Below are 26,285 nucleotides of genomic sequence, written 5' to 3'. Positions count from 1 at the left end.
ACTCAGCTCTAAGTTCCCATAATCTATCAAAACAGGCTTCACTCTGCTCTAAGTGTCCCATGATCCATCAACATCAGTACTAGGAGAGACAGAGCTCCATGGAGCACTCCAGAGGAGCACCAGAAATTCACACTGAGGGGCGCCTGGGTGGCTCAGATGGTTAAGCATCTGCCTTGGGCTCAGGTCATGATCTCAGGATCCTGGGATCGAGCCCTGCATCAGGCTCCCTGCTTGGCGGGGAGCCTGCTTCTCCCTCTCCCTCTGCTGTTCCCCCTACTTGTGCTCTCTCGCTCTCTCTGTCAAATAAATAAATAAAATCTTTAAAAAAAAAAAAAGAAAAGAAAGAAATTCACACTGATTGTGGTCTTTTTTTAAAAAAAACATGTTACAGATTTGTTTTTTATTTATTTGTTTATTTACTTATTTTTTATGTTATGTTAGTGTGTAATGGTCAAGTTTTTTTCCATTTCAAGATGGCTGGTAGAACATTTAGAGTTAAAATTTCCACCTAATTTAACAAGTATATGGGTCATTACATATGGTTTTTCATTGCATTCCTAAGACCACTTTGTTTCAGATCCCACTTCTCTCCCCTTGATATGACACATGGACCACACAGGCATAGATCAAGGACTCCCTAGGCCAAATACTTTGGGTTCAAACAGGTCATAGTCAAGGTATCCAGAATTTTCCTGGCTCAGCTTCCACCCAAAAAATCAAAGTACTCTTAATTTCCCTCCATAGTAATTCCTCCCTGCCAGCCAATATTCCCTTCCTGAATTCTTCCTTCCCATTCTCTGCTGTCACTTCTCAGAATTGTCTTTCACACATTAGAATTACATTAGCTTGGTATATGCTATGTATTATTGACCAACGTCTAAAATCCTAGAAGACAACCAGACATAAAATATTCAGATATATTTAAACACAGCGATATCTGACATCAAATTATGAGAAAAGTAAGCTTAGGGACTGTTGAACCATTCTTAATACAACTCAGCTGAGAGAAAGACCCTGACACACCACACATTGTTCTCCACACCTAAGGCATGAGTTAGGCATAAAGGCAGAGAATATATTACTGAACTTCTTCATTTTTTATGGCTTAGGGGACTCCTTAAAATTGATTATTTATAATCAGGGGTATTTTTATTTATTAGCCTTTCACAACCAGGCATTTTAATATAATATTTTCAGATGATCAGCTAAATGAATGCTTAAGGGAATAAGGTATTTATCATTTGGAGAGGAGACAGCAGATAAAAGCGTATTTTCCTAATTCCAAGACAGAGGTATGAGAACGGGTCAATTTAGAATCTGTTCATAAAATTAAAATGACTTGGGCGCCTGGGTGGCTCAGTTGGTTAAGCAACTGCCTTAGGCTCAGGTCATGATCCTGGAGTCCTGGGATCGAGTCCCGCATCGGGCTCCCTGCTCAGCGGGGAGTCTGCTTCTCCCTCTGATCCTCCCCCCTCTCATGCTCTCTCTCTCTCATTCTCTCTCTCTAATAAATAAATAAAATCTTTTAAAAAAAATTAAAATGACTTGTTATTTATTGCTCTTCTAGTCTCTTGACAGCAGGTTCACAATCTCAATTAGGTCAAACCCTCTGAAGGGATCTGAAGATGGCTTCCCAGAAACACATATATATGACCAATTTTGAGTATAATTTCAGAAAGTCCACAGACTGCCTGCATCCCACCCACAGATACTTACTTGTCCACCTCCTGGAACAGGGATCCCTGCAAATAAGGCTAAGGCTCTCGTTCCACAGGTTTAAACTCAAGACTACTAGTCATTAAAACACACACACCGCAAAACTATTTTTAAAAAAACTAAATTAATCCTTCATAATAATGACTCTTCTGTTCCTTCTTCCTGAATGTTGTTTTAAAATAAGTCACAACTAAAATACCTGCTAAGTATAAGAATTTACTTCCCTTACTGCCATCTGAAACAAGATTTGTACTGATCATTCACACTTCTGAACTCAGCTGCACAAAGCCCTAACTCATATATTCTTTCCCAGTAACCAAAATTTTGACCACAGTAAATCATTTTCAATTATTTTAATATTGGCTGGCATTTTATCCACAATAAAAGACTAATGGAATACAGTCCTTTGCAAAAAATTTCAGTCATTCCCAATTTACTTTAATCCATACTTTGCTTAACTCAATAGAACAGCAAAGATATTGTCTTATTTCTAAAACAGATAAGATTTAGACATTCTAAAAAGTGAAAATGTTCAAAACTGTCATTCGTGATTTAATATTATACCTCTATTCTCCCTTATACTTTCCATTCAATTGTATCAAACCAAAAATTAGAAAGAATGTAATGGCATTATAGGCAAACATAACAAGTATAAAAATTGCAACAATTCACTTGAGGTTTTATTTTTATTACACTTAGGTCTACACAATATTGAAAAAAAAACCTATATAAATGAAAAAGCAGCTGAAGGGCAAAATCAAACTCTGGCTTTATTAGATGCAGACTTAATGTCTTTGAGATAAAATATTTGTAGGTGCCACAGTCAATCAAGATTTCAATAGAAACCAAAGATGAAAGCATTCATGCATAAAAGGCAAGTGTAATAATTATGATGTGCAGACAAGATAATGGAAACTATCCTAGGCTGCTTTTCATTTTCTGTGTCAAGTGCTGCCTTGACCTAGACATCCAAAAATGTTCCATCACATTTACTGTATTATTTTATCATTTTAATTATTTAGCAGAATTTAATTAATTTGGTTGGCATCTGCTCAGTCAGGATGGGAATCCTCTACTGTCTCTTAGGGTCTTTTCCCTGTGTCATTTCTCAAAATAATCCTGCAAAACAGTTTTGAATAAACGTGCAATTGATTCAAAGTTCTTGTACATCCTTCAAGTTTATTATCCTCTTATTGATTAAACAAATGGCACCCATTTTCCTAGAATGTCATTTTCTGACAGTTTATGTCAAAGCTTTTGCAGACAATTTATAGCAGAAACTTTAGTGTGTGACTCTATACTGTAAAGTTTACATTGGTTCCAGGTCTCTGGTGGTGAGGCAAATAGAAAATGGTGGAATATTTATTATAGAGAAGAATATAGTTCAGCATACAGATTTAGCACAAAGTTCACTGCCTGTGTATTTAAGGATTATGGTAATCATTTTCTCAGCTGCACTCTAATCTATTCTTCAGAACCAGGGTTCATCCACCTTAATATTCATGAAAATAGTCCCTAACAAAGTTTAGGATTACAATTACATTGCTATTATTACTACAATGTATTACATTATAAAAACACTAAGGCTTTATAGTTATTAGCCTGCCAAAATTATAATAATGCTCCTGACAAATGTGATACTGTAACTGTTCCTTCTAATACTCTGATATCATTAACAATTTCTGTTCAGAACTGTCAAGTCAATGAAAGGGGTTTTTCAGTGTCCCCATTTCATTATTAAATGAAAGCATATGTAAGACAGGAACAAAAATCTTTTCCTACTAAAAGACAAACCTAACACACCAATAAAACAGATCAGCACCTGACTAAAAGGACAATGGTCACTGAGGATTTGATCCTGGATAAAAGCAGAATGTCTTACACTAGTTGACACTCAAATTCGACTTCACCTTCCCTAGAAATAAGTCAGACCAGGCTACTTCTTCCTTGGTAAGGGTGGCTAGCAAAACAGATGAAGTTGGCAGGGGGTAAATCAGATTCTCCTCCCTTGTATAAACAGATATGGCAAGGTTTCCTTCTGTGTCTTAAAGACAGAAAAGAGGGACGCCTGGGAGGCTCAGTTGGTTAAGCGTCTGCCTTCAGCTCAGGTCATGATCCCAGGGTCCTGGGATTAAGCCCCACGACGCATTGGGCTTCCTGCTCAGTGGGGAGCCTGCTTCTCCCTCTCCCTCTGCCGGTCCCCCTGCTTGTGCTCACTCTCTCTCTCTGTCAAATAAATAAATAAAATCTTTAGAAAAAAAAAAAAAAGAAAAGAGGAAGGCATTTTCTGCAGATACAAGTGGGTACAGAATGAAACCATTAATAGAGTTCTTCATTCGGGCCCTTATGAAGATAGACAAAGCCACAAAAAATAAAAATTCAAGTTCCAGTAAGGTATGTTTAAATTTGCAGTCTAAAAAGGAGTACACTCTCATGCTTATCTGGTTATCTGGGGACAGTCACCTCAATACTTCCATAATAGCAATCCCAAGCCCAGGGGGCCAAACCAGGAGTCAGAAGGAGATTTAATACAACCCTTTGGTGAAATGATATGACAACATAAAAGTATTCATAAAATACCTGCACCCTGAGATGCAGCCTCAGTACTCTTTGGAATTTATCTCAAGAGTGTAACTTAAGAGAAAGAAAAATATTATTAGCACAATAATGTTAAATAAAAGCTATGTATATATATATGTAAGTTATATAAAAGAGAAAAAGTTGGAAATAATCAAAACAGGTTAAGTGCAATCACTTGATGAAATACTAAGCAGCCAACTAAAATAATCATGAAGATTATAAAACGGAAAAATAATTCACACGGTAATATGAAAAAAAATTAATTGTTCAATTAGAAAAACATTCAAAAGTCATTAACTTGAAAAGAGTAAAAGTAACAGTGACATTCCATACTGTAAAAATACCTCAAAAACAAAGAATCTATCCAGATGAGAAACACAGAAAGCAAGTTTACCTTGAGCTAGTCTTTCAAGTCGTTTTCCATGTTCCGGGGGTATTGCATACCTAAAATATTAAACATAAATAAAAATTTTAGGTTTATAACTGCTCAGCTAGTATCCTAAGATAATGTCATGTTAAAAAAAAAATGCCAATTCCAATTAAATGAAACCAACAGAGATTAGAAAACCAATCGCAGAATCATATCGCTTGGACACTAGACAGAAGAAAAATAAACTGTAAACAACCTATTTCAGTGCCCAAGCTCTCCATCCCAATCACATTTTACAGATTAAGGAACAAAGGCTCAAGGCCAGTAAACTACTTGGACATGGGAGGCAGCTAGACACAGCAGGGAGACTAGAATCTCTTTTCCAACACTCACAACACCCCAGAAATCCAGGGCTATTGTTGGTTGTATGTCTTATGTTTTGTTGTTAGTTAGTTTGGCCTTTGTTTTTAAGAAAACCTAGGTAGTTGTGCTTTTTTTTTAACCTTTTAAAATGTTTTTATTGACAAGCAGGATAGAACACAAAATTCTTATAGCAATATTCATATTTCCACCAAACCTTTCTAAGAACATTATACTTTTCAAATAGATTTTATATTTTTTAAGATTTATTTATTTATTTTAGAGAGAGAGAAAGAGCATAAGCAGAGGGAGGGGCAGAGGGAGAGGGAGAACCCCACTGAGCACAGAGCCTGGCACAGGGCTAGATCCCAGGACCCTGAGATCATGACCTAAGCTGAAATCAAGAGTCAGAAGCTTAACTGACTGAGCCACCCAGGTGCCCCTCAAATAGATTTTAAATAAAAAATTACCAGTGATAAGAGGGCAGTGTTTATTGATTTTATGATTTTATGACTTTTAAAATATTGATTATAGAAAAAAAATTTTCACCTTTGAACAGAAATACTCATTTCTAGTTCCTGGTATTTTCCAAAGTGAAAAACTTGAACTTATCTACTGTGAACTTACTAACAAATTTTAAAATAGTAATTTCACAGGGCACCTGGGTAGCTCTGCATGGAGCCCACTTAAGATTCTTTCTCTCCCTCTCCCTCTGCCCCACCCCTCCTGCTCACTCACTCTTTCTCTAAAAAAAACAAAAAAACAAAAACAAAAACCTTCCCAATTTATTACATAAATAATAAATATTATAGGCAGTTCAATGAGGAAATTTAAGAATATTAAAAATAAAGTGATCATTTCATGTTTTAAGTAAAAATGATGTTATTGTTAAAACCTACATTTGCTATGTTTACTAGCTCAGTATATATTAAGTACAAGTTCCTTTTTACTAAAATAATTTTTCTCATTTTACTTAACACCACACTTGGTTGCATTTAATGCCACTGATAACATACGCAAAATTTAATTGGATCCGATATAACTAGGCAATTTTCTAAAAGCAAATTCAACCATATATCCTGTTCCTTAAGGCACTGTTAATGAAATTATTCCAACTGAATTTGGAAGATAAAATTTTAGCATAACTAAATGACAATCATCCAATTTATTTATACACTGGCCACTTCTTACCAGTTTTTAATCCTAGTTTACATCACCAAATACACCCAGAAAAGGAGAAGAAAAACTTATATATGCCTCAGACAAGAGGGTCATGTCCCCCTTAACACACATCCACACACACATGTGCATGTACACACACACACATGCTTGCACACATGTGATGTATATATGCTTGCCCACAAATGGTTGGACACAGATGGAGATATACATCCAGATTCACTTTTCTGAAAATTGGCATCAAAGTTAAAGCTCATTAATCTGAGGTTCAATCATCTATTCAAAGAAAATATAAACATATATATAAATGTAAATATAAACATAAGTATAAACATAATATAAGGATAAAGAATATCTTTGACACAGTCTTTCAGTTAGTCCACACAACTCTATGACAAAATCACACACAGCCAACACTTACAGTAAAGTCATCTTCTAAAAGGATACTTATGAAACTTCTCTAGAGGCTAATCATCAGAAAGATTTTCTCCATACATTACACAAATAACAAAAATTCTTTAAATTGGATACATGACCATAAGGCACTAAGTGTGTCCCCTTGATGCAACTCACCCTTTAAGCCACTAAGGTGTACAATGACCATTACAGGTGTGCTCCCCACTCTCTTCCAAACTACCCTCTAAGGTGTGCTAAAGTCATCTCTACAAATACAGCTGACCATGACAAAGCCCTGGACCTTCAATGGCTGACTATAACCTGAAGGACAGAAGCCAAACTGCTCTGAAGGGCACACAGGCCTGTTGCAATCTTGGCAATTTTTCTGATGTCCCAATCAAACCTGCTCTTTGGCTTTAACAAATCATTTGAAGTTCTTCCCAGGGCCCTTGCTATTTCACACCTCCACTATTTTCCATCCCCTATTTCTTGGCTTTGCATGCCCTCGATTTTGTCAACAAAAACACACATTCCTTTTTCCAAGCTCAGCCTGAGTCACCCCCAGGGAGAGCTTCCCCCTCCCTCTTTTGCTGTCTCACTCACATGGAATACAGGCCTCCACCATGGCACTCAGAATTTAATTTTTTTTACCTTTTTGCCTCCCTGCTCTCCTCTCAAGCTCTTTAGTGGCAAGGGCCAGTGTCTTTTCCCTAGACAAAGCACCAGCTAAGCAGATGATCAGTGTTTACTGACTTCTGTCACTCTCAAGTGATGAATCATGTTCCTGATCCTCCAGAATAAAAGGTGTGGAGGGGAGGAAGGATATGGGAAAAAGAAAAATACTCCCACATTTTTCACTCCCATTCATCCTGGAATCCATTGCAACCTGAATCCTATTTTTATCATTCTTGATATAACTGCTTGGACAAAGGTTGCCCCATTTTTGAGTCCTTACCTATTTGGTCCTCTCTAAAATTTTTGACCAGATCCTTGAAATACTCACTTCCCTTGGGTTTCATGATCCAACTCATTTCCAGCGATTTTCTACCTTGTGCTTGCCAAACCTCACAATGCCATTCTCCAGGCCTCCTGTGGAATGCTTTCACATTTCTCCCTGAGGGAACCACCTTCACTCAAGGCTTCAAAATCTTCCTTGTGGTGCTGAACTACATCTCCATTCCAAGCATCTCTCTTGAGCTCTGAAACTCTACGACAAACCAGCTATTCAACAAATCCATTTGGCAGCCATCAAACACAATTTGTCCAAAGCTTAATCTTCCAACATCTTCCTGGCAGACCTGCTTCTCCTCCAGTTCTTCATCCAACCAACTGTCCAGAAATGTGGGAGTTGTCTGTGGTTATACTCCCACTATTTAACCAACCCCCAAGTTTTATGTTTTCTACCGTGTACCTGTTCAAGAGAGGTCTCATGAATCTCATGCCTTTATTTCTCTATCCCCACTGCCACCACTTGATCCAAGCCACTATTCTCTATCACACACAGTACTGCTGCATCTCTTCAATAGTCACCCTGCCTCCAGCCTTGCCCTCTCTAGTCCATGTAGCCCAATCAGATTGTGTCACTTTTCTTCCCTGTTTAAAATCTATGTAACAAGAGGAACTTGTGACTAAATAGAGGCAGGCTGGAGGGCCCATATGCATAGGGGCTTACTACAGATGATGAGTGACCTCAGTGAGAGAAGTCCTAGTTCCATGGCCCAGAAAAGCTCCTAGATGTTTCCATGAAAGTATCCCATCACTTCAGAAGTCTCAAATACACAAGATCAAATTCATGACTTCCCCCTTTAAAATGGTTCTCTCTCCCAGCATTCCTATTTCAGTTCATAACTCCATTTTCCCTTAGCCTTCCAAACTGGAACTGTCAGTCAACTCTTCCTTATTTCTCAATCTCTCTGCCCCCATTGCCAGTCACAAGTTCTATCCACTCTACACACAAAACCTTATATCCATCTCCTGGTAGCATCACATTAATTTCAACCTTGTTTTGCCCCCAACTAGAACTACTACCATAACTGAACCCTGACTATATCTCTCTGGGCAGCTAGAGTGTTCAAAACACTATTATACCATAAGAACCTTAATTCCTTACTGCCTAGCTTTCAAAGACACCCCCCCCCACACACACACACACAATCTAGCCCTAGCCTTAAATATCAACAGTCTGCTTTCAGTAGGCTAGACTATGAATTATTCTGTCACTCACATGGGCTTTGACCTCACTCCTCACTTCAAACAGCCCCCTCCATTCCACTTCAAATCCCAGCCCTCCAAGCCCAAATTCCACCTCCTCCTTGAAGCTTTCACTGACCATTATAAATCTCAGCAATCTCACCCTTTTTTCTTTCTCCCAGTGCCATTCTGTTATATTTTTCACGTAGTATTTATCATCTACTACTTTCCAAATCTACCTGCTGTTCAGTGTGCATAAATCAATTCAATGGATAGCCACTGAGTTCTATGAGGGAGAGAATGCCTACCACAAGCCAGATATTTTCACATGAATTATCCTTTTTAACATACCTTGTATAGTGAGTACCCAGTTCATAGCCAGACACTCTACTATGTACCACAATTGCTTGGTTATGCAGCTAATACTTAATTCTTTGAGGATATGAATGTGTCTTGCCCTTCTTTGTATTCTTTAAAATCCACCAAATAAGATGCCTACCACTGTATATTCTCAAGTACATACTGGTTTGTTGAAATTATTAATTGTTCATTTAACCTTTAAGACAGTGTTTTTGTTTCAGATATAATGAATACTGCCAAAAATTCTGCTAATATTAAGAAACTATGAATCACTGGGCGCCTGGGTGGCTCAGTTGGTTAAGCGACTGCCTTCGGCTCAGGTCATGATCCCAGGGTCCTGGGATCGAGTCCCACATCGGGCTCCCGGCTCAGCGGGAGGCCTGCTTCTCCTTCTCCCACTCCCCCTGCTTGTGTTCCTGCTCTCGCTGTCTCTGTCTCTGTCAAGTAAATAAATAAAATCTTTAAAAAAAATAAAAAAAAAGAAACTATGAATCACTAATGAACTATGAATACACTAATTAGATATTTACAGGGTAATGTTTTATTTAAAACCAGAGTCTTTTATGAATTAAAAAAAATAAAAAAGATCTAATATGAAGACCAAGGAAAACATAAGAATCCCTCTAAGCACATCTTTGGGTGGTTTACTCAAAGAAGAGACCTAAAGTGAGGTTATCCTGATGGGTGTAATACAAACACTATCTTGAATGAATAATTACCAGGCTGACCTTTCTATCAGTTGGCAAAGCTGTATTTTTCAAAATGTAGTAGATCCATTTCTCTGATTCAGGTTTTCTTTATGAAGCGGTCCACTGTATTTCTCTTTTCAAGATATGCTCAGTCCATAAGTCCATTAGAAGCTCATTTATCAGCACTTCTCCTACTCTTCATATCACTCCCTGAAAGTCTCCCTAACTTGGTGGGAGCAGGAGGGAACCCTGGGGCTGTCACTAATGTGCTTAGAAATAATGTTCTCAGCTTCCCCCACCCCCTCCACCCATACCTCTGTCACTGGGCTGTCTGACATAAGTAGCTTCCTGAGTTCCTCTGTCAGTCTCACTAACAGGTCTGCTGGCACCTCCTGCTGGCCCAGCTTCAATCTACCCTGTAACATCCAGGGCAGTCTTACCAAACCCAGAGCACACAGGGCAGAACCTCTTCCAGGTCCACGCCATGCTCAAGCAGATCAGTCCTAAAAAAGGGACTGCTCTTTACTCCCTTCCTTTAACTGAGACTGTGTGTGAAATAGCCCCTTCCTCCTCTTGTGTTTACATTTCTTCTTGCTGTTTGCTCTTACAGTCATCTCCCAAAAAGAATCAAGCTCACATCCCCAAGGACAGTTTTCTGACAGACAACGAGTCTAAATTGACCCTCCCCACTTTTACCTGACTTGTTCTCTATAGTTACTAAGGGGTTGAAAGCTCAATGAAAAGATTAACTGACCAATAAATACTGTAACAGTTCATCATTGCCACTATTAATTGAGCACTTACAACATACCAGACCTTGAGCTAAGACCCTGTAATCCAAATTCTACTACTACCACCTCCATTCTACTGATGAGGAAACCAAGGCTTAGAAGGATTAATTTACTTGAGCAAGAAGGATAATAAAGGTGGCACCCAACCCCAGACCAATATAACTCTAAAGCCCAAGATGTGCTTTCCAGCCCCATATTCCATTCCTGTTTCCTCACCAATCACCACAAAGATGCCAGCTGGAAGGAAGTGAAAGGGGCTAATAAGCACCCCTCTCCCCAAGGCCATATACAATTATCACTGCAATCACTGGGGGGAAATCCAACTTTTGGAGGAAAAAGTCTCTTGCCTGCTGCTAACAGAACAAAGCTCCAATACCCACGGAATATATCTCCCAGCTACCCTTCCTGCCTTTATCCACTTCTAAAACTCACAATTGGAAAAACTGAAATTACAGTGTGCACCAAGCAAAAGACAATAGCATTTTTTAAAAAATACAGATATAAAAAATAAGGCCATTAAACCACTACCAAAGTTTCCCATTGGTTCTTGTTACAAAAAACTTCATGAATCAAAAAGTAACTCAAATATACAAAAATAAACAAAACTCATTATTTCTGAAGTGGTTAATTTACAATATACTTTTTAACAAGGCATTTTCCAAGTTGTGTCAAAAAGAAGGCTGAACAACTGTGGATTTTATATGTGTGATTATATTATATTTTCACATTACTGATGATGTTAACAAGTTTTAATATTGGGCATTTATTATAGTTTAAGCATTCATATTTTAAATTACAAAGTCTCATTAGTTAACTGTGGAAAATACAAGATTGCTTACTTCATTTTCAGTTCTTAAAAACAGATGGATGTGAGAAACAGAACGTAGGACTGTAAGGGATGCTGTGGTAGGTGCCAGGCTCCCCCTTCCTGATGAGGCCCTCACTGCATTCTCCAAAGGAAGGTTTCTCACCCTACCTCACACCCACCCAAAATCATGTTCCCTCCCTGAAGATCATGGCAGTGGTGGCCCATATACAATGAATGATACATATGTGAATATAAAAGCCTGATCCTCTTGCCTCAACTTGGAGCAATTCTGGAGGCACTTGACAGCTGCAGCTGCCTATGGGATCTGCCCATGGCTCTAATGCAGTTTAATTTCCCCCAACTGCCCAGCCCTGCCTTCCATCCCCCTCACAGGTGTTGTCCAAGACACCCTGGCACACAAATCTGAGTTTCAGAGTGGGCTTCCTGAGCTACAATGAATATGTCTGTAAGGAGGTGTCACTTAAAGCTAGGCATCTAAAAGCATGGCCTAGAGAACAAGGTATTTGAGCTGAGGCCTTATAAGACTAGACAAAAAGCCCCTGAGCAAAGGAATTCAGCCAAAGCTTAGCCCCACCCTTATGTCATCTTATAGCTTATTTCCTAAAGAACAATTAAATGAAAAAGAGAAACTCTACCAGCCACATCTGCAGACAGTCATAAGTCAGGAAACTATAGCAAAAAAAATCCTAACAAGAAAGTTCCAGTGAATAAGTGAGCATTAAAAATATAAGCAGCTCTGGAGCACCTGGGTGGCTCAGTTGGTTAAGCAGCTGCCTTCGGCTCAGGTCATGATCCCAGGGTCCTGCAATCAAGTCCTACATCAGGCTCCCTGCTCAGCGGAGAGCCTGCTTCTCCCTCTCTCTCTGCCTGCCTCTCTGCCTACTTGTGCTCTCTCTCTGTTTGTCAAATAAATAAATAATATCTTTTAAAATATATATATAAGCAGCTCTTTTTCATCTGGGATTCAAAATACAGTTCAGTATCCATATACATATAAATTGATGTCCTGAGCAATCATAAAAATCAAGTTACTTTTTGTCTGAAGTCATTATAAAACTTAGTAAAAACAATAACTGCACAAAACTTAATTTTCAAGAAAGAATATATTTCGTGTTACTTAATCCACTGAATATTTTCTAAGTTCTAAGGCTGTCTTACACACTACTAATGGGTCTTTTCCCCTGAAAGGAAAAAGATACTATGAATTATTAGTTGATATCAACTATAGGCAACATAAAAGAAATCTTTACTCCTTAATACTGATCTCTCCAAAATACTCAAATGATAACACAGTAAGCAGTAAAGTGATTTTTCTAGGACTAGAGGATCAAATGACTGATTTTCAAACTGTTTTCCATGCCTGCTCCTGCACCCCCCCCCATCTTGGGTCCAGTGTTTCTTGATGAAAGTGCTTCAGGAAAGGAGTTACTGAGGGACAGTGTCCCACCAAACACATTTTAGCCAGGTCAGTTCCTCCTTTATTTTCAGTTTTATATACTGACCTTCTAAAGAAAATTTTCATTTACAGAAAGTCTGGCAACTTCTGTGCTTTCTTGAAGTGATTAGCATGGTTCCTGACACATGTAAAAGGACTTCCCTAAGGGGCACCTGGGTGACTCAGTCAGTTAAGCGTCTGACTCTTGATTTCAGCTCAGGTCATGATCTCAGGGTCCTGGGATTGAGCCCCACATCAGGCCCCACATTCAGGGGGAGTCTGCCTGAGATTCTCTCTCCTTCTTCCCCTCCCCACAGCATGCATGTGCTTGCTCTCTCTTTCTCTCTCTCTCTCTCAAATAAATAAATAAATCTTAAAAACAAAAAAAGGACTTCACTAAATGGAACAGAGTCACCAGAAACAAACAAAACATACTTCACCACCCTAGTCAAGCCCTATTCCTTGAAAAGTAAGCTTACAAAGAATGAATACATTTGAGATCTTAGAAGTAAGACAAAAATCTATTTGCAAGCCTACCTGTAGATGTGCAATCACACACACATACACAAAGCCATATTCCTATATGCTCAAATCAAAGAATAATTTTTGCAAAAAAATATTAATATGTATTTCCTATAAAATGCTATCTAAACAGTAAGATTAAAAGTCTGAAAAGGAGGGAAGGAATTGGGGAAAAAGATAAGCTAGGCAAAGTAACTGGTAAATTATGACATTTGCCATGGTAATTTGCTAAACTAACAGCACTAATGTTTGTTTTCCATGAACTACAAAGTAAATAAATTTGCATTAACCTTCTGATTTTTCCCTAAGAGTTATGGATTTGATTCAGCAATTTCTTTTCATTTGAAGAGAGTTCTCTGGTTCTTATTAAATGATGGTGGTTGCTTTAGTGAAAGAATAGCAACAAATAAGAGGCATCCTGGAGGAATTTACAAGCTCCTGCTATGCTTTCCAGGGGTATCAAGAGTACTAAATATAAGTTTAGAGTTCCTGTATGAGAACCCACGCTTACCAGTCAGTTAGTAAAAAGGCATTACATCACATCACTTCAGGCAAAAGAGTGAGATTTGCTTTGAAAATCGCAAACACTAGACCTCATTGATGCTTCTTTTAGGGAACTCTGCTGAGCAGGGGTCTATGAGACTCAGTGGACTGCAAGCATGGGGATGGGTGCCAGTACAGTGGTGTTTATTCCCAAGTCAGGCTCAGGTCTAAGTAAACTATGATCCACTCTATCAATAAAAATTTTTGTTCCTGCTTATCACTGTACTCTCTTCTTCCTACAAATGTAACCAATAGCTGACTAGAAAATGAATACCATACTTTTTAACTATCTTTCCAATTTCTTAAACCTTTTGTAATAATATCTTAAAAACTATACATACATATGCCTAAAAATAATCAGAATAACTTATGCAGTTAATTTCACTAATACTTGGTTAAAGTATTTATACAAATCTATTTTTCCTATTTAGAGGGTAATTTTCTCTAGGAATAGTATTTAAACCAGAAACAAACTACTTAATTCCAAGAGTATTTTTTCTATATAAACCATCAAAAGGATACAGCTTTCATCATTATCTAATTAGTCTTAATATCTGCAATTAGAATATATTAATGAGTCTAAACTTACTACATAGACAAGTAGGAGTTGGTACCATGGGTTGCTAATTCAATATATCATTAAATATTATCAAGCTATCTAACTCCTAAAGCAATATTCTAACCTCAATAAGAAATTCCTCAGTAAGACTGTTTATTTAACAAATATTGAGTACCTACTGTGTGCTGCAATCATGCCCGATACTGTGCCAGGCATGGGAGATGTGCTAGTGAACTAGACTAACAGGGTCCCCAGCTCTAGGAGCTCACACTTTGATGAAGATATATATTAAACATGCATGGGTCAATTTGACTCCAGGTTGTTTGTTCTTTTAAAGAGACTTGAATTCTAAAAGTCAACAATAATTGAATACTTATTTATTAGTAAACAGCTTCTCCTCTACCCAGGAAGAAAGGAAGAGGAAAAAGAACAAGCGGTGAGATGGAGGGGAGTGAGTGGAGAGAGGGAAACTTGCAGAGAAAGGCTGAGACAAATACCCAATAGGAGCATCTGATCTCTGGATTGAGCCATGCTTCTAGCTTATCCCAACCATATACACTAGCAGATGTCCTTTTGCTTAAACTGGGTTTCTGTCATTTAGAACCAAGAATCCTTATTAATACAAGATCTATGAGGTCTTATATATAAGACATGCAATATATATATTTTTTTTTTTTAAAGATTTTATTTATTTATTTGACAGAGAAAGACATAGCGAGAGAGGGAACACAAACGGGGAGTGGGAGAGGGAGAAGCAGACTCCTTGCCAAGCAGGGAGCCCGATGCGGGACTCGATCCCAGGACTCCAGGATCATGACCTGAGCCGAAGGCAGTCACTTAACCAACTGAGCCACCCAGGCGCCCCATGCAATATATATTTGTTAACTGAAATATATGGAATATTATTGATTGAGCACTTATGATGTATCAGGAGCTGTGGCACATGCTTTGTACACTGTATTTTATTTCATCCACACAAGTACCTTAGAACCATCTGAGTGTTTTAGGAGAGGAAATTGAGGCATGAAGGTTATATAATAATTGCCCAGGTCACATGTTCAGTAAAAAGTAATGCCAGAACTCAAAACACAAGACTCAGGTACAAAAAACCCATGCTCTTAAATACCACACAACACTGAACAAATGATCTAATGAAAAAGCATCAAACTAAGTTTAAACTATCTATCCTGAATAATCTGACACTTCTTAATGCTACATGGTACTTTTACAAAATCTCACAGTTGAATAAAATTTAACCACGTCCAAAATACTACAGCCCATTCTTAACTTTTCCAAAAACATCCAGGAGAAACTTCTTGCCTGATTTTAGACCTTTTCATAGCTTAAGACATGTCCTCTCAAATCTTACCTTTCTCCTTCTCTAGAGAGTAAATCTGAAGTCTCTTATTCACTGTGTCTGGACACAGTCTCAGGAAGAAGGATTCCAGGCACCATCTAAATTCTATATCCCCCAGCAATTAACCACTATCACATATGACATTTGAAAGGGAGAATTATATTTTATTTATCCTTGAAATCCCTACTCTATTATATACAGATACATCATGCCAAGTTCAAGCTTAGTCATTACTATGACCAAAAAATGATGTATTTTCATAAGGTTATTAAAATAATAGTAATTGAAAATATTTGTATAGTACTTTACAGTTTACAAAGCACTTTTATACAAAGTATATCCCTGGACCCTCCTAGCAATCCTATAAGGAGACAGAGAATAAATCACACCTCCATTCAACAGTTAAAGAAACTCATGATGAAAGAAGTACAATTATTTGCCCTAAGGCATACAGCTGGTAAGTGACAGACTGAGATTTTAAAACAGGTCTTCTGGCTCCAAAGTCAATGTTCATTCCAAGAAAATAAATACTTTACCACTGACTGCTAAAGCAGTTTTCTACGTGCTTATTTAAAGCATTCTTTCTCCTCTAAACCTTTATGCCAGAAACGTTTAAATAAATCATTACCTCCTCTAAAGTCTCTTCAGTACAACCCTGTGTTCATGAACACTTACTCAGCAAAATCCGCCACCCTTAGCGCCCAGGAAAGTGTGTCTCAAGGCTTCTACCTGGAGCTGTGCATCTGCAGCTACTCAGAAATCCCAGGAAAATGAGTGTTCTTAATAGCTACACTTTAGACAAAAATCTTTATATAATGTTCTATATATTTCCTTGTCTGCCCTTAAACAGATTGTTCCAAAACAACACTCTCCTGATTCAAACAAGAATTATGTACAGAGCCTGAGTCCTCTAGCCAGGCCCTGTGTTAAGTGCTGATGATTCAAAGGCAAAGAGACACAGACCCCAACTTCAAGGAAGACACAGGAAAGGGTGAGGAGGCAGCCAGAAGCACCTGAAAGGTGCAAAAACAGGTGTCTAAGGTAGGGGGAGCAGATGGTCCAGAAAGCCTTCGGGCAAAAAATAAGGGATACACAGGCAGAGAACAACAGAGAGCACCATAGACATGGAATTAAGGAGGAAATCCTAGGCAGTTTTGCAATAATCATATCCAAAACTTGATGCCTAAGGGTAGAATTGAAGAAGAAGAAGAAGAAGTCAAAGTTCAACACCAGCCTATAAGGCTAGAAGAAAAAGACACATTGCTAGGGTCAGAGATGTCAAGCACAGGTGAGGGCACCCCTGGAGAAAAGTAAAGGCAACTATCCCACATACAACTCAACAAGGAGAAGACAGCAGAAAAGGAAACCAGGGCACGTACGTGCATTCACAGAGAACCTTATGTCACCTCTTCATCTTCTCATTTTCTAGATAGAGCAAGCCCTGAGTTGGGCTCCTTGCTCAGCGTGGAGTCAGCTGGAGATTATCTCCCTCTTCCTCTTCCTCTCCCTCTGCTCCCCTCCCCCAACCACCTCTCTAAATAAATAAATCTTTCTAAACAAACAAACAAAGGAGTACATTTTTTTGTCCAAAGCCACAGACGTTAGTAGCAGAATAAGGACTAGAGCGCAGATTGCTGGTTCCTTGAATCTAAGCTCTGCCAACAGACACTGCCTACCTCCTGGTATTTACATAAATTTGTATTGCTTCTTGCACCTTTCAAAGCTCACTTAAAATATACTATGATGAGTACTAAAATGAATTTTAATGATAATAGAATTTACCTCAAAATTATTTATGCTGAACTAATATAATCTTTCATAAATCTACTGGGAAATATCCTTAGAGTCATTTATATCATTCTTTTCCTATAGTAGTTACCTTAGAAAGTGGAATGTAGATTAGTGGTCATAACTCACTGCTGGGTTTTATTATTTTATCATTCTAAATAATGGTCAAGGTTAAAGATAATAGTGATATTATAAATCTACCATTAATGCATATAATGAAGTCTGTATATCTATAATAACTAATAGAGTAATTAACTACAGAAAATATAGATGCTAGCAGAAAAATTCTTTGAAAATGGGCATAATTATGCTCACTCATGAACAGCAGTACTCTTTCACAAAGACACAAGACTCAGAGTCTTCTCCCTGACCAGAATACTCTCCCCTAAGTGATCTTTAGGAGATAACATAATTCTCTTATGGAAGTACGGGGGGGAGGATCATCTTTCTTGATAAGAAAGCAGAGGTAATCATCTAAACTCCTCTAATAGGGGGGATCGTGGGTGGGGGGGATAAAATAAACTCCTCTAATACTATAATCTCAAATTATTGTCCTGGGCATTCTCATTAGCTGACTTCTAAAACACCTCCAGAAAAGTTTTGTTACTAACTTTTCAGATTTCTTAAGAAAAATATAGTATATAGTTGCCTATTATACGCTAGATTTTACCAACATGTTGAATTTACCCATTTCATTTAATTTTGTTCACACTGAAAGTGAATGTCAGAAAGAGCATGGAGGTAATTATGCAGCTGAGAAACTGCCCAGGTGCCTATAGATTGCTTAAAATATTTCTCTAAGTCTCTCAAAGTTAAGTCCCAAAAGTACTAAAGGATGACATTCTTTCCAACAGATGTTACAGTGGTGCTGAAGAAGTATGACAAACAGAGACCCACGGGGCCTAAAGCATGTGCTCAAAACTGGCCCTCAGTAAACACCTATGTAATGAATAGTCCCATCATACCATTCTGTCACAAAAGCCTTTCTGGGTGCTAGACCACCTACTAAAAATGTTTAATTTTTATTTATTCCATTTAGAGAGCAGAATACTAAGAATTTATCAAATGAAATGTGCAAGTAAAACACCTTTAAAATAAGTTGAACAGCTTCCCCCTAACTTTTTTAGATCACAAAACTCCATAAAAAATCAGAACTACCTGGATTTTTCTTATATGCCGTAAGAACTTTGCTCTTCCACCTAAACCTTGCCTTCCAACTAAATGTCATTTTGATCATTAGGAACTTTTGCTATATCTGAGTTTTTTGGAGAAAATTTACAGTTTCACATCTCAACACGTGATAAAACTTTAAGGGCAAGCAATAATGGCAAAATGGAGGTGGAGATTATCCCCAAATTACTGCATCTCAACACCTAATCAGCAGGGGAACTTAGAAAGAGGCCATTATCTTTAACTTGGAGGCAAGAAAGCTACAGGGCTGAAACAAGCACCTGAAGAGCATCCTATCATGTTCACATCCACCTGAAACATCATCTTTCTTGGATTGGTCAAGGTCATGCTTCATATGCTTCTGTCTGTTTTCCTGCATGTACGTGTATTATAGAAAATAGGATTGATACTTAAATTTCCCTGAGACTAAAACCCACAAAAACAAATTCAAAACATGAAACTGGCTAACCACAAAGGATCCCAGGGTGACTGACAAACTAACAACTACATATGTGTACTAACAAGTACATAAGAATGTACTACATGATGTATTTTACAAAGCAGCACATTGTCAAGTCATTGCTCAGAAAGATGAGGAAAGAGGCTCACAAACACAGGAAATTGCAAGTTAAGAACACATATTAACAATAACATTCTTTTCCCCATGCCCATCACCCAGAGAGCAGTAACAGGCCTCCTGATTCATCCCTCCTCTCCTACTCTTGTCATTTATTTAGAAGAGGCTGGACCAGAAGATCATTATTATTACCTAATACTCAACATCAATGAAGTCAACTTTCACTCTTAACTATTTCCAGCATACCTTCCAACAAATGCTCCGAAAAGTAAAAATGCCTAACAAATTCCTCAAGACTACAATACCTATCAATCCATGCCCCACAAAATGGTCTGCAAGCCACATTAGATATACCAGTCACCACTAACTTTATGGTTTTCAGCAAAACCATGCGCAGAATGGAAGACAATCAATTATTATACTCAAAAACTTTCAATTCATATAAATCTGAATTCACCAGATAAGGGAAGAAAATCCTCTTCAGTAGGTTCATATTGCCCAAATTTCAGAACTCCTAAGCAAATGAATATTAAACATGTAACTTGCCAAGACTTGGGCTCTCCAAAGTGGAGATAATTAATGCTGTAGAGGTCCATATCCTCGGTGTGCCATGCGAATGTGGTTTTCCACATGCCAAAATAGAGATAAGGGGTATTTACACCCTCTATAGAAATACCGCACTCTTCCTCAACCACATCCAAGACTGTATTTAGGCGAGCTATGTTCCATTCATCCACACCCTGGAACCAGGAGAGAGAGAAAAAAAAATCAAACATTAATAAACTAATAAAAATAACATTTACTAATCAAACTGTCATGTGCTAAAATTATCACACTGTGTATTTTAATTCACTGAGAAATGAAAAATAAAGCAATCATCATTCAGGTGATACATCAATTATTAATTATCCAAGATTACTACTGGCATAATGTAGTTCTGTATGAACATTAGTATGAAAGTATAGCAAAAAACTTCCTGATTCCAAATGGAAGTGTAAGTTAAAGCCCCACCCCTCAGTGGTTGTTAGCAAAAAATCATTGATTCAAAGAATATGATTTGAAGTGTGCTTTCCATTTTTGGCACACACACCTTCTATTTGAGGGGGGGAGGTAGCTTTTTGCTTTTTAGTTTATTTATTTGTACATTAGTTTAGAAGTCATGTTCAAGGTTGGACATTATCTCAAGACACCAATGGCAAAATATATCTTCTGTGCTCCCGCTCTCATCCCTATCCATTTCAATTTTAGCATGTGATACACCATTTCCTAAAAATCCCACCTCTAATTATGGGGAAAACTCTTAACACTCTTCTAAACCACAGATCATTGTGCTTTTACTGTTCCTTCAACTAAATATTAATGTCTTATGTTGATGAGAAGTTTTAAACACAGAATAATTGATAAAAATATTTATCCAAACTTCAATAAAATTGCTGGGAAAATCTAGTTTTATAGCAATAATGATGATAGAGAGAAAAGGAGGGAGTCACTGATATTAGAGCCATGGTGATAGGAAAAGATTCTGGTTTTATTAGAACTACCAATTATTCAATTATAACTCACAACTGCTTAAGATCTTTACAAACTGTGTATTTTTCCTACATGCCTTTCTCAAAATGAAACATAAACATTAGAGATCAGGCCCATTCTATGCAATCATGAGGAAACTGCAATGCCTTTAAATCCATTTCAATCTCCTCGTGATGCTATTAAAGAAGGCCATTAAATGTGTTCCTCTATACTGATAAGGCCTTCTCCAATGACTATGCCTATGACCACACAGACAACCACATCTAGCATTTCCCTTATACACTAAAAACTTCCAGGGTTGTTCTGTTTTCATTTTGGTCTCTAGACGATTCTCTAATCAGTGTACAAATCTCACTTCCTCAAGCTTTGGATTAGGAAAATTATTGATGCAGCAGTTACTGACGCTCTGCCTCAGGTAACATAATTAAAAGTCCCAGAGGAAATAATTTCATTCCCAAACTCCCCTGAGCAGCCACTCTATCTATAACTTAAACCCCACAGTGGGAAGTTTGCAATTTGGAAATTGGTCAAAGTATCTTTTTAGAGAAGATCCTAGGTTCCAACTTATGAGACCTCATAAAAAATTAAATCAAATCCTATAAAATGTTTTATCTCACTCTACTTATAGTGATGCAGTCTCTTAACTCTAGTCCAATCAGACCTCGGTCCAATCACTCTAATAATAGAGTTCTATTTGAAAGTCATTACTGAGGTGATGAATCTAAAGTAATAAATGAGCACCATATTATCGGAATCATTTTAAACTGAATGAGCTTAAGAATTTAAGAACAAACTATCCCCCTGAAATTCCTACATTTAGAGAATTCTTATCTTTATTCCTGACTGACATTACCTTTCAGAAATAACTGAGGCTGAATCCCTTGACATCTCTTGACCTGCAGCTCTAAGAGGAAGAAGGTAGAGAAGAAAGAGTATTGAGAGAAGACCCAGATTATAGCCCCAGCTCTGCCACTGACCAGGGCAAAAATCAGAGACTTTCTGAGCTTCCAGTCTTTCTTCATGAAAACATGAGAGCTACAGCATCTTCCTAGAGTTGCTTCAGAGTACTGAATAGACTAACAGATACAAAATCTTTGGAAAATAATGCCTACTATTTCTTAGAATCTATGAAATAAACATCTCCAGTATTCTCTAATAAATCTTACTGGAAAGCCTCCCCAAACAACGAGATAAGTAATAATAAAGCCCTGTGAAATTCACTACTGGTTCTTTCCATTAGTGAGCGAGTAATATATTTACAGTACTTTCTTCTGGGCAGAGCCACAGCTGCCATGATGCTGAAACTTAGTTTCTTTTAGTCAAATAAAAAGTCGTATATTTCAACTAAAGAGGTTATATTAAGAGTAACTGGCATAACAGAGACTAAAAATAAATCTTACTGTTTCAAAATTCCTTCTCCAATTTGTGTTCTCTACTATTGACTGAACTCCCTAACTGCTACCAAGGACAGGCTCTGCTCAAACACTGAAGAGTCCAGGTCGCCCTCACAGATTTAGACAAGGAGTACACCTAGTCTGTCATTTCGACAGTGTTATACCGTACCCTACATACCATTACGCTACACATACATTCATATTATACCTATTCAAAACAATCCTGTAAAATAGGTAACATTATACACAAATGAGCAAATGGAAAAACTAATACTACTAGCTAGTAGTAGGTGGCAAAGATAAACCTAAATCTGATTCCTGAACCTAAACTCAATGCTTCCAGTTCTGATCATCTTAAAATAAAATGTATCATCCTCTTCTCTCAGCCTCCTCAACAAAGATCCAAGGAGCTAAAATTTAAGACACGCAAACCCATGAAGTTCCCACATTCTTCCCACCCACAGGTACAACCATCCTACACAAACACTGGCAAAGCTTAAAATGCAAGCCTGCTTTACTTTTGTGGGGGTGGTAACAGAACTCATTTAGTGTAAAAGCAGTCTCCAAAAAGACCCTAGCTACAAACAAGCCCCACATGACAGATCAGAATTTGTCAAACTATTCAAAGCTTACAGCCATTGAATCTTAGCAGAAAGTCTGCACACCAGTCCAAGCTCATAGACAAATGCCTCTTCCCAGATTCCATCCCCTCAAATAAAGCTCTCCCACACATCTTTCAGCAGATGCTTGAGCAATATTTATAATTCACCTGACTTTCACTGGGCAAACACTACCTGCCAGGTCCCACTCCCTTCACTCCAATCACCTATTTGGCATTCTGGGCCTGTCCTGCTCCATTTGTCTATTTACCTTGTATCTGTCAGGTTTTCTGAAATAATTCACAATTGGCCCATGATTTGTGCACATATGCATAACTGAGAAGTTTTGAAGGATTCTTCCTTTCAATCTCTGTATCTTCCACCTATCAGGAATCAGATGGCAGTTTGAAAGAACTCTTAAATCTTCATTACCATAACCAGAGCCAGGAGCTGTTTGAAGACCAGGCTTTGGATTTCATGGAGGGAGTAACATCAAAACAGGAACAATGCATTTATACAACTCCACAGAGAGACAGTACCAAGTTTGAGTTCCTGTCCCTTGCACTCTGGGCCTGTGTCCCTGAAATAGGCCATAGCCAGCAATAAGCATGCTCTCCTCAGTACTGTGCACATCTGTGACTCACCCTACAGTGACTACACTCAGTCACTGGAAGATTGAAGGATGACATAGCAATAACATGTCATGTTAAAAACCTCACCAATAATGAGCCATTCCCACCTAACACAGAGAAATAATGCAAAACTCATAGTAAACCAATTTTTCCCAAAATATTTCCAGTGGGGCATTAGTCCTACCAGAGGCTATGGTCAAACTTTGGCTTCTTTTTCTCCTCCTCTTAGAGTCACAGAGCTGATAGGGTCTCCAAAGGATGTGAGAGGCCCTTTATAAGAAAGTCTGTTTAACTCTGCTTAACTCCAAATTTACCAAATATTACTTAACCATGGAATCTTGTTTATATAATATATTCACATTCCATAAAATCATGCTGTGTGGGACAGCACATTCGGGGAAGGATTATAGTAAACTTCTCCTTAAATGCCTCAGCCTAAATAACTCAGTAGAAAGAGAGAAAATAATTTGAGCCACAGCTGTGATGGCATTTCAGAACCCAGGGTATGTGGTGGGGTGGGGTGGAATATGGTCACATCTACTGTCATAATACATATATGTAATTTGATTGTGCCATCTAAAAACACATAGAGAGGGCCACCTGGGTAGCTCAGTCATTAAACGTCTGCCTTCAGCTCAGGTCATGATCGCAGGGCCCTGGGATAGAGCCCCACATCGGGTTCTCTGCTTGGCAGGAAGCCTGCTTCTCCCTCTACCACTCCCCCTGCTTGTGTTCCTCTCTCGCTATGTCTCTCTCTGTCAAATAAATAAATAAAATCTTTTAAAAAATTAAAAAAAAAAAAAATCTTTTAAAAAATTAAATTAAATTAAATTAAAAACACATAGAGATAGTGTAAATTTAATGCAATTAAAATCTTCCCAAAAAGGTATTTCTAAATGAAGACAGACTAAGAGATTAAAACTAGGAAGAAAAGATAGAAGACATAATCAAACTTTTAAAACTACCAAATATACTGATGACCAGTGAATGGGCTTAAAAAAAAAAAAAAAAGTACATAGAAATGAAGGCACAGGGCACCTGGGTGGCTCAGTCAGTTAAGCATCTGCCTTCAGCTCAGTTCATAATCTCAGGGTCCTGAGATCAAGTCCCGCAACCAGCTCTCTGCTGAACAAGGAGTCTGCTTCTCCTTCTCCCTCTGTCCGCCCCCGCCCCCCCCCCACTTGTGGTGTCTCTCTTCCTCTCTCAAATAAATAAAATCTTTTCCTTTAATTTTTATTTATTTTTGAGAGAGAAAGAGGGAGCAAATGGAGGGAAGGGCAGAGGAAGAAGCAGGCTCCCTGCTGATCAGGGAGCCCAATGCAGGACAACCTAAGCCAAAGGCAGATGCTTAACTGACTGAGCCACCCAGGAACCCCTCAAACAAATAAAATCTTTGAGAAAAAAATGAAGGCACATCCACCAAAGCCTACATAAAGGTTATTCTAAGACAAAAGACAAATTAGTAAACTTATGAAAATCAAGGTTAATACACACACTCTTTTTCTGCCCTCACCCAGCAAATAACAAAATGGAATGAAGAATTTCTTTCTCAAAGAATGACACAATCTCAGAAAAGCAACATGCTGTACAGGAATCAAAAGCTCTCTGATCAAATACTGGCTCCAGCACTTACCAGAGTTCCAGGATCAATGGTCATTTGTGGCAGAGCAGTGACCAGAGTTCAAGTCTGCCAACTGGGCCCTGACAAGACTGTGACCACTTTGAAACAGCTATAGTAAAGGTCCAGTCTCTAACTGGAACTACTTTCAAAAATTATATCCTTGCCAGCAGAAGTGGGGTCCTAAGGCTTCCCAAGAAAACTTAAATCCAGACCTGCCTACCTCATAGGACAACTGTAAAGATAAGATTACAAAACACATAGGAAAATATTTTTCAAAATTTCCTTTCTAACTAAATTTTTCTTTCAAAAACATGGGACGGGGTTTCAGGACCACTTGTTTGAGTGGTATTCCCTGGGGTTCAGGGCCCACCTCACCGCAAAGAGAATTGTCAGCAGCATGTTCCAAAGAGCACAGCAGAAAGTGAAGAGCTGGGCGACAAAGCAGGAGTTACAAATCCAGGTACCCAAAGAGCCCAGCCGTAACATCAGTGAGTGAAGCAGCCAAGTGTAAGTCAAAGGGGGAGTCGGGGAGACCATCCGGAGACCCTACTCCCCTCCCAAATGGGGAGACCCTATCCATCTGGAGACATCTACTATCCTGTCTAACAAGGACAGACATTACTCAGCTCCTGTCTATTGCTGTCACTAGAAATACTGCCAGATCTTCTAATCTTTTAAGGGAAGCCCCAAATCCAAATTTTAATGTGATATTAACTAACTTTTAAAACCATGTGGATCAAACAAAATACATCTGTGGCCACTTCTGCAAAAAGGTAGCAGACATTAAAGAGTTCACATTTAAAAGTGATGAAAAATAAATATTAAGTGCTCAAGAGAATATATGTCAGGATTAGGATCCTTTTGGAGGTGACAGAAATGTTCTAAGACTGGAATCAAAGTGATGGTTACACAAAAATTATTGAATTATACACTTAAAATAGGCAAATTTTGTGGTATATAAATTATATCCCACCAAAAGTGCTCAACATCGCTTGGCATCAGGGAAATCCAAATTAAAACCTCAATGAGATACCACCTCACACCAGTCAGAATGGCTAAAATTAACAAGTCAGGAAACGACAGATGTTGGCGGGGATG

General features: G+C 38.2%; 1 protein-coding gene across 1 annotated transcript in view; it reads right to left on the bottom strand.

Moving 5' to 3' along the window:
* KDM4C (lysine demethylase 4C) overlaps positions 1-26,285 on the bottom strand; it is a 259,913-nt gene that overhangs the window by 222,331 nt on the left and 11,297 nt on the right. The window contains exons 2-3 of the mRNA XM_081804070.1: positions 19,958-20,151; positions 4,691-4,740 (exon numbers count right to left, since the gene is read on the bottom strand). Of these exons, the coding sequence (XP_081660196.1) occupies positions 4,691-4,740; positions 19,958-20,151 (244 nt within the window). The remainder of the gene's footprint in view (positions 1-4,690; positions 4,741-19,957; positions 20,152-26,285) is intronic.

This window comes from Leptonychotes weddellii, chromosome 14, assembly GCF_054177405.1.
Source record: "Leptonychotes weddellii isolate Sample4059 chromosome 14, ASM5417740v2, whole genome shotgun sequence".
Classification (NCBI taxonomy): Eukaryota; Metazoa; Chordata; class Mammalia; order Carnivora; family Phocidae; genus Leptonychotes; species Leptonychotes weddellii.
The sequence above is the reverse complement of the archived record's forward strand: the minus strand, read 5'-3'. Positions and strand labels throughout refer to the sequence as shown.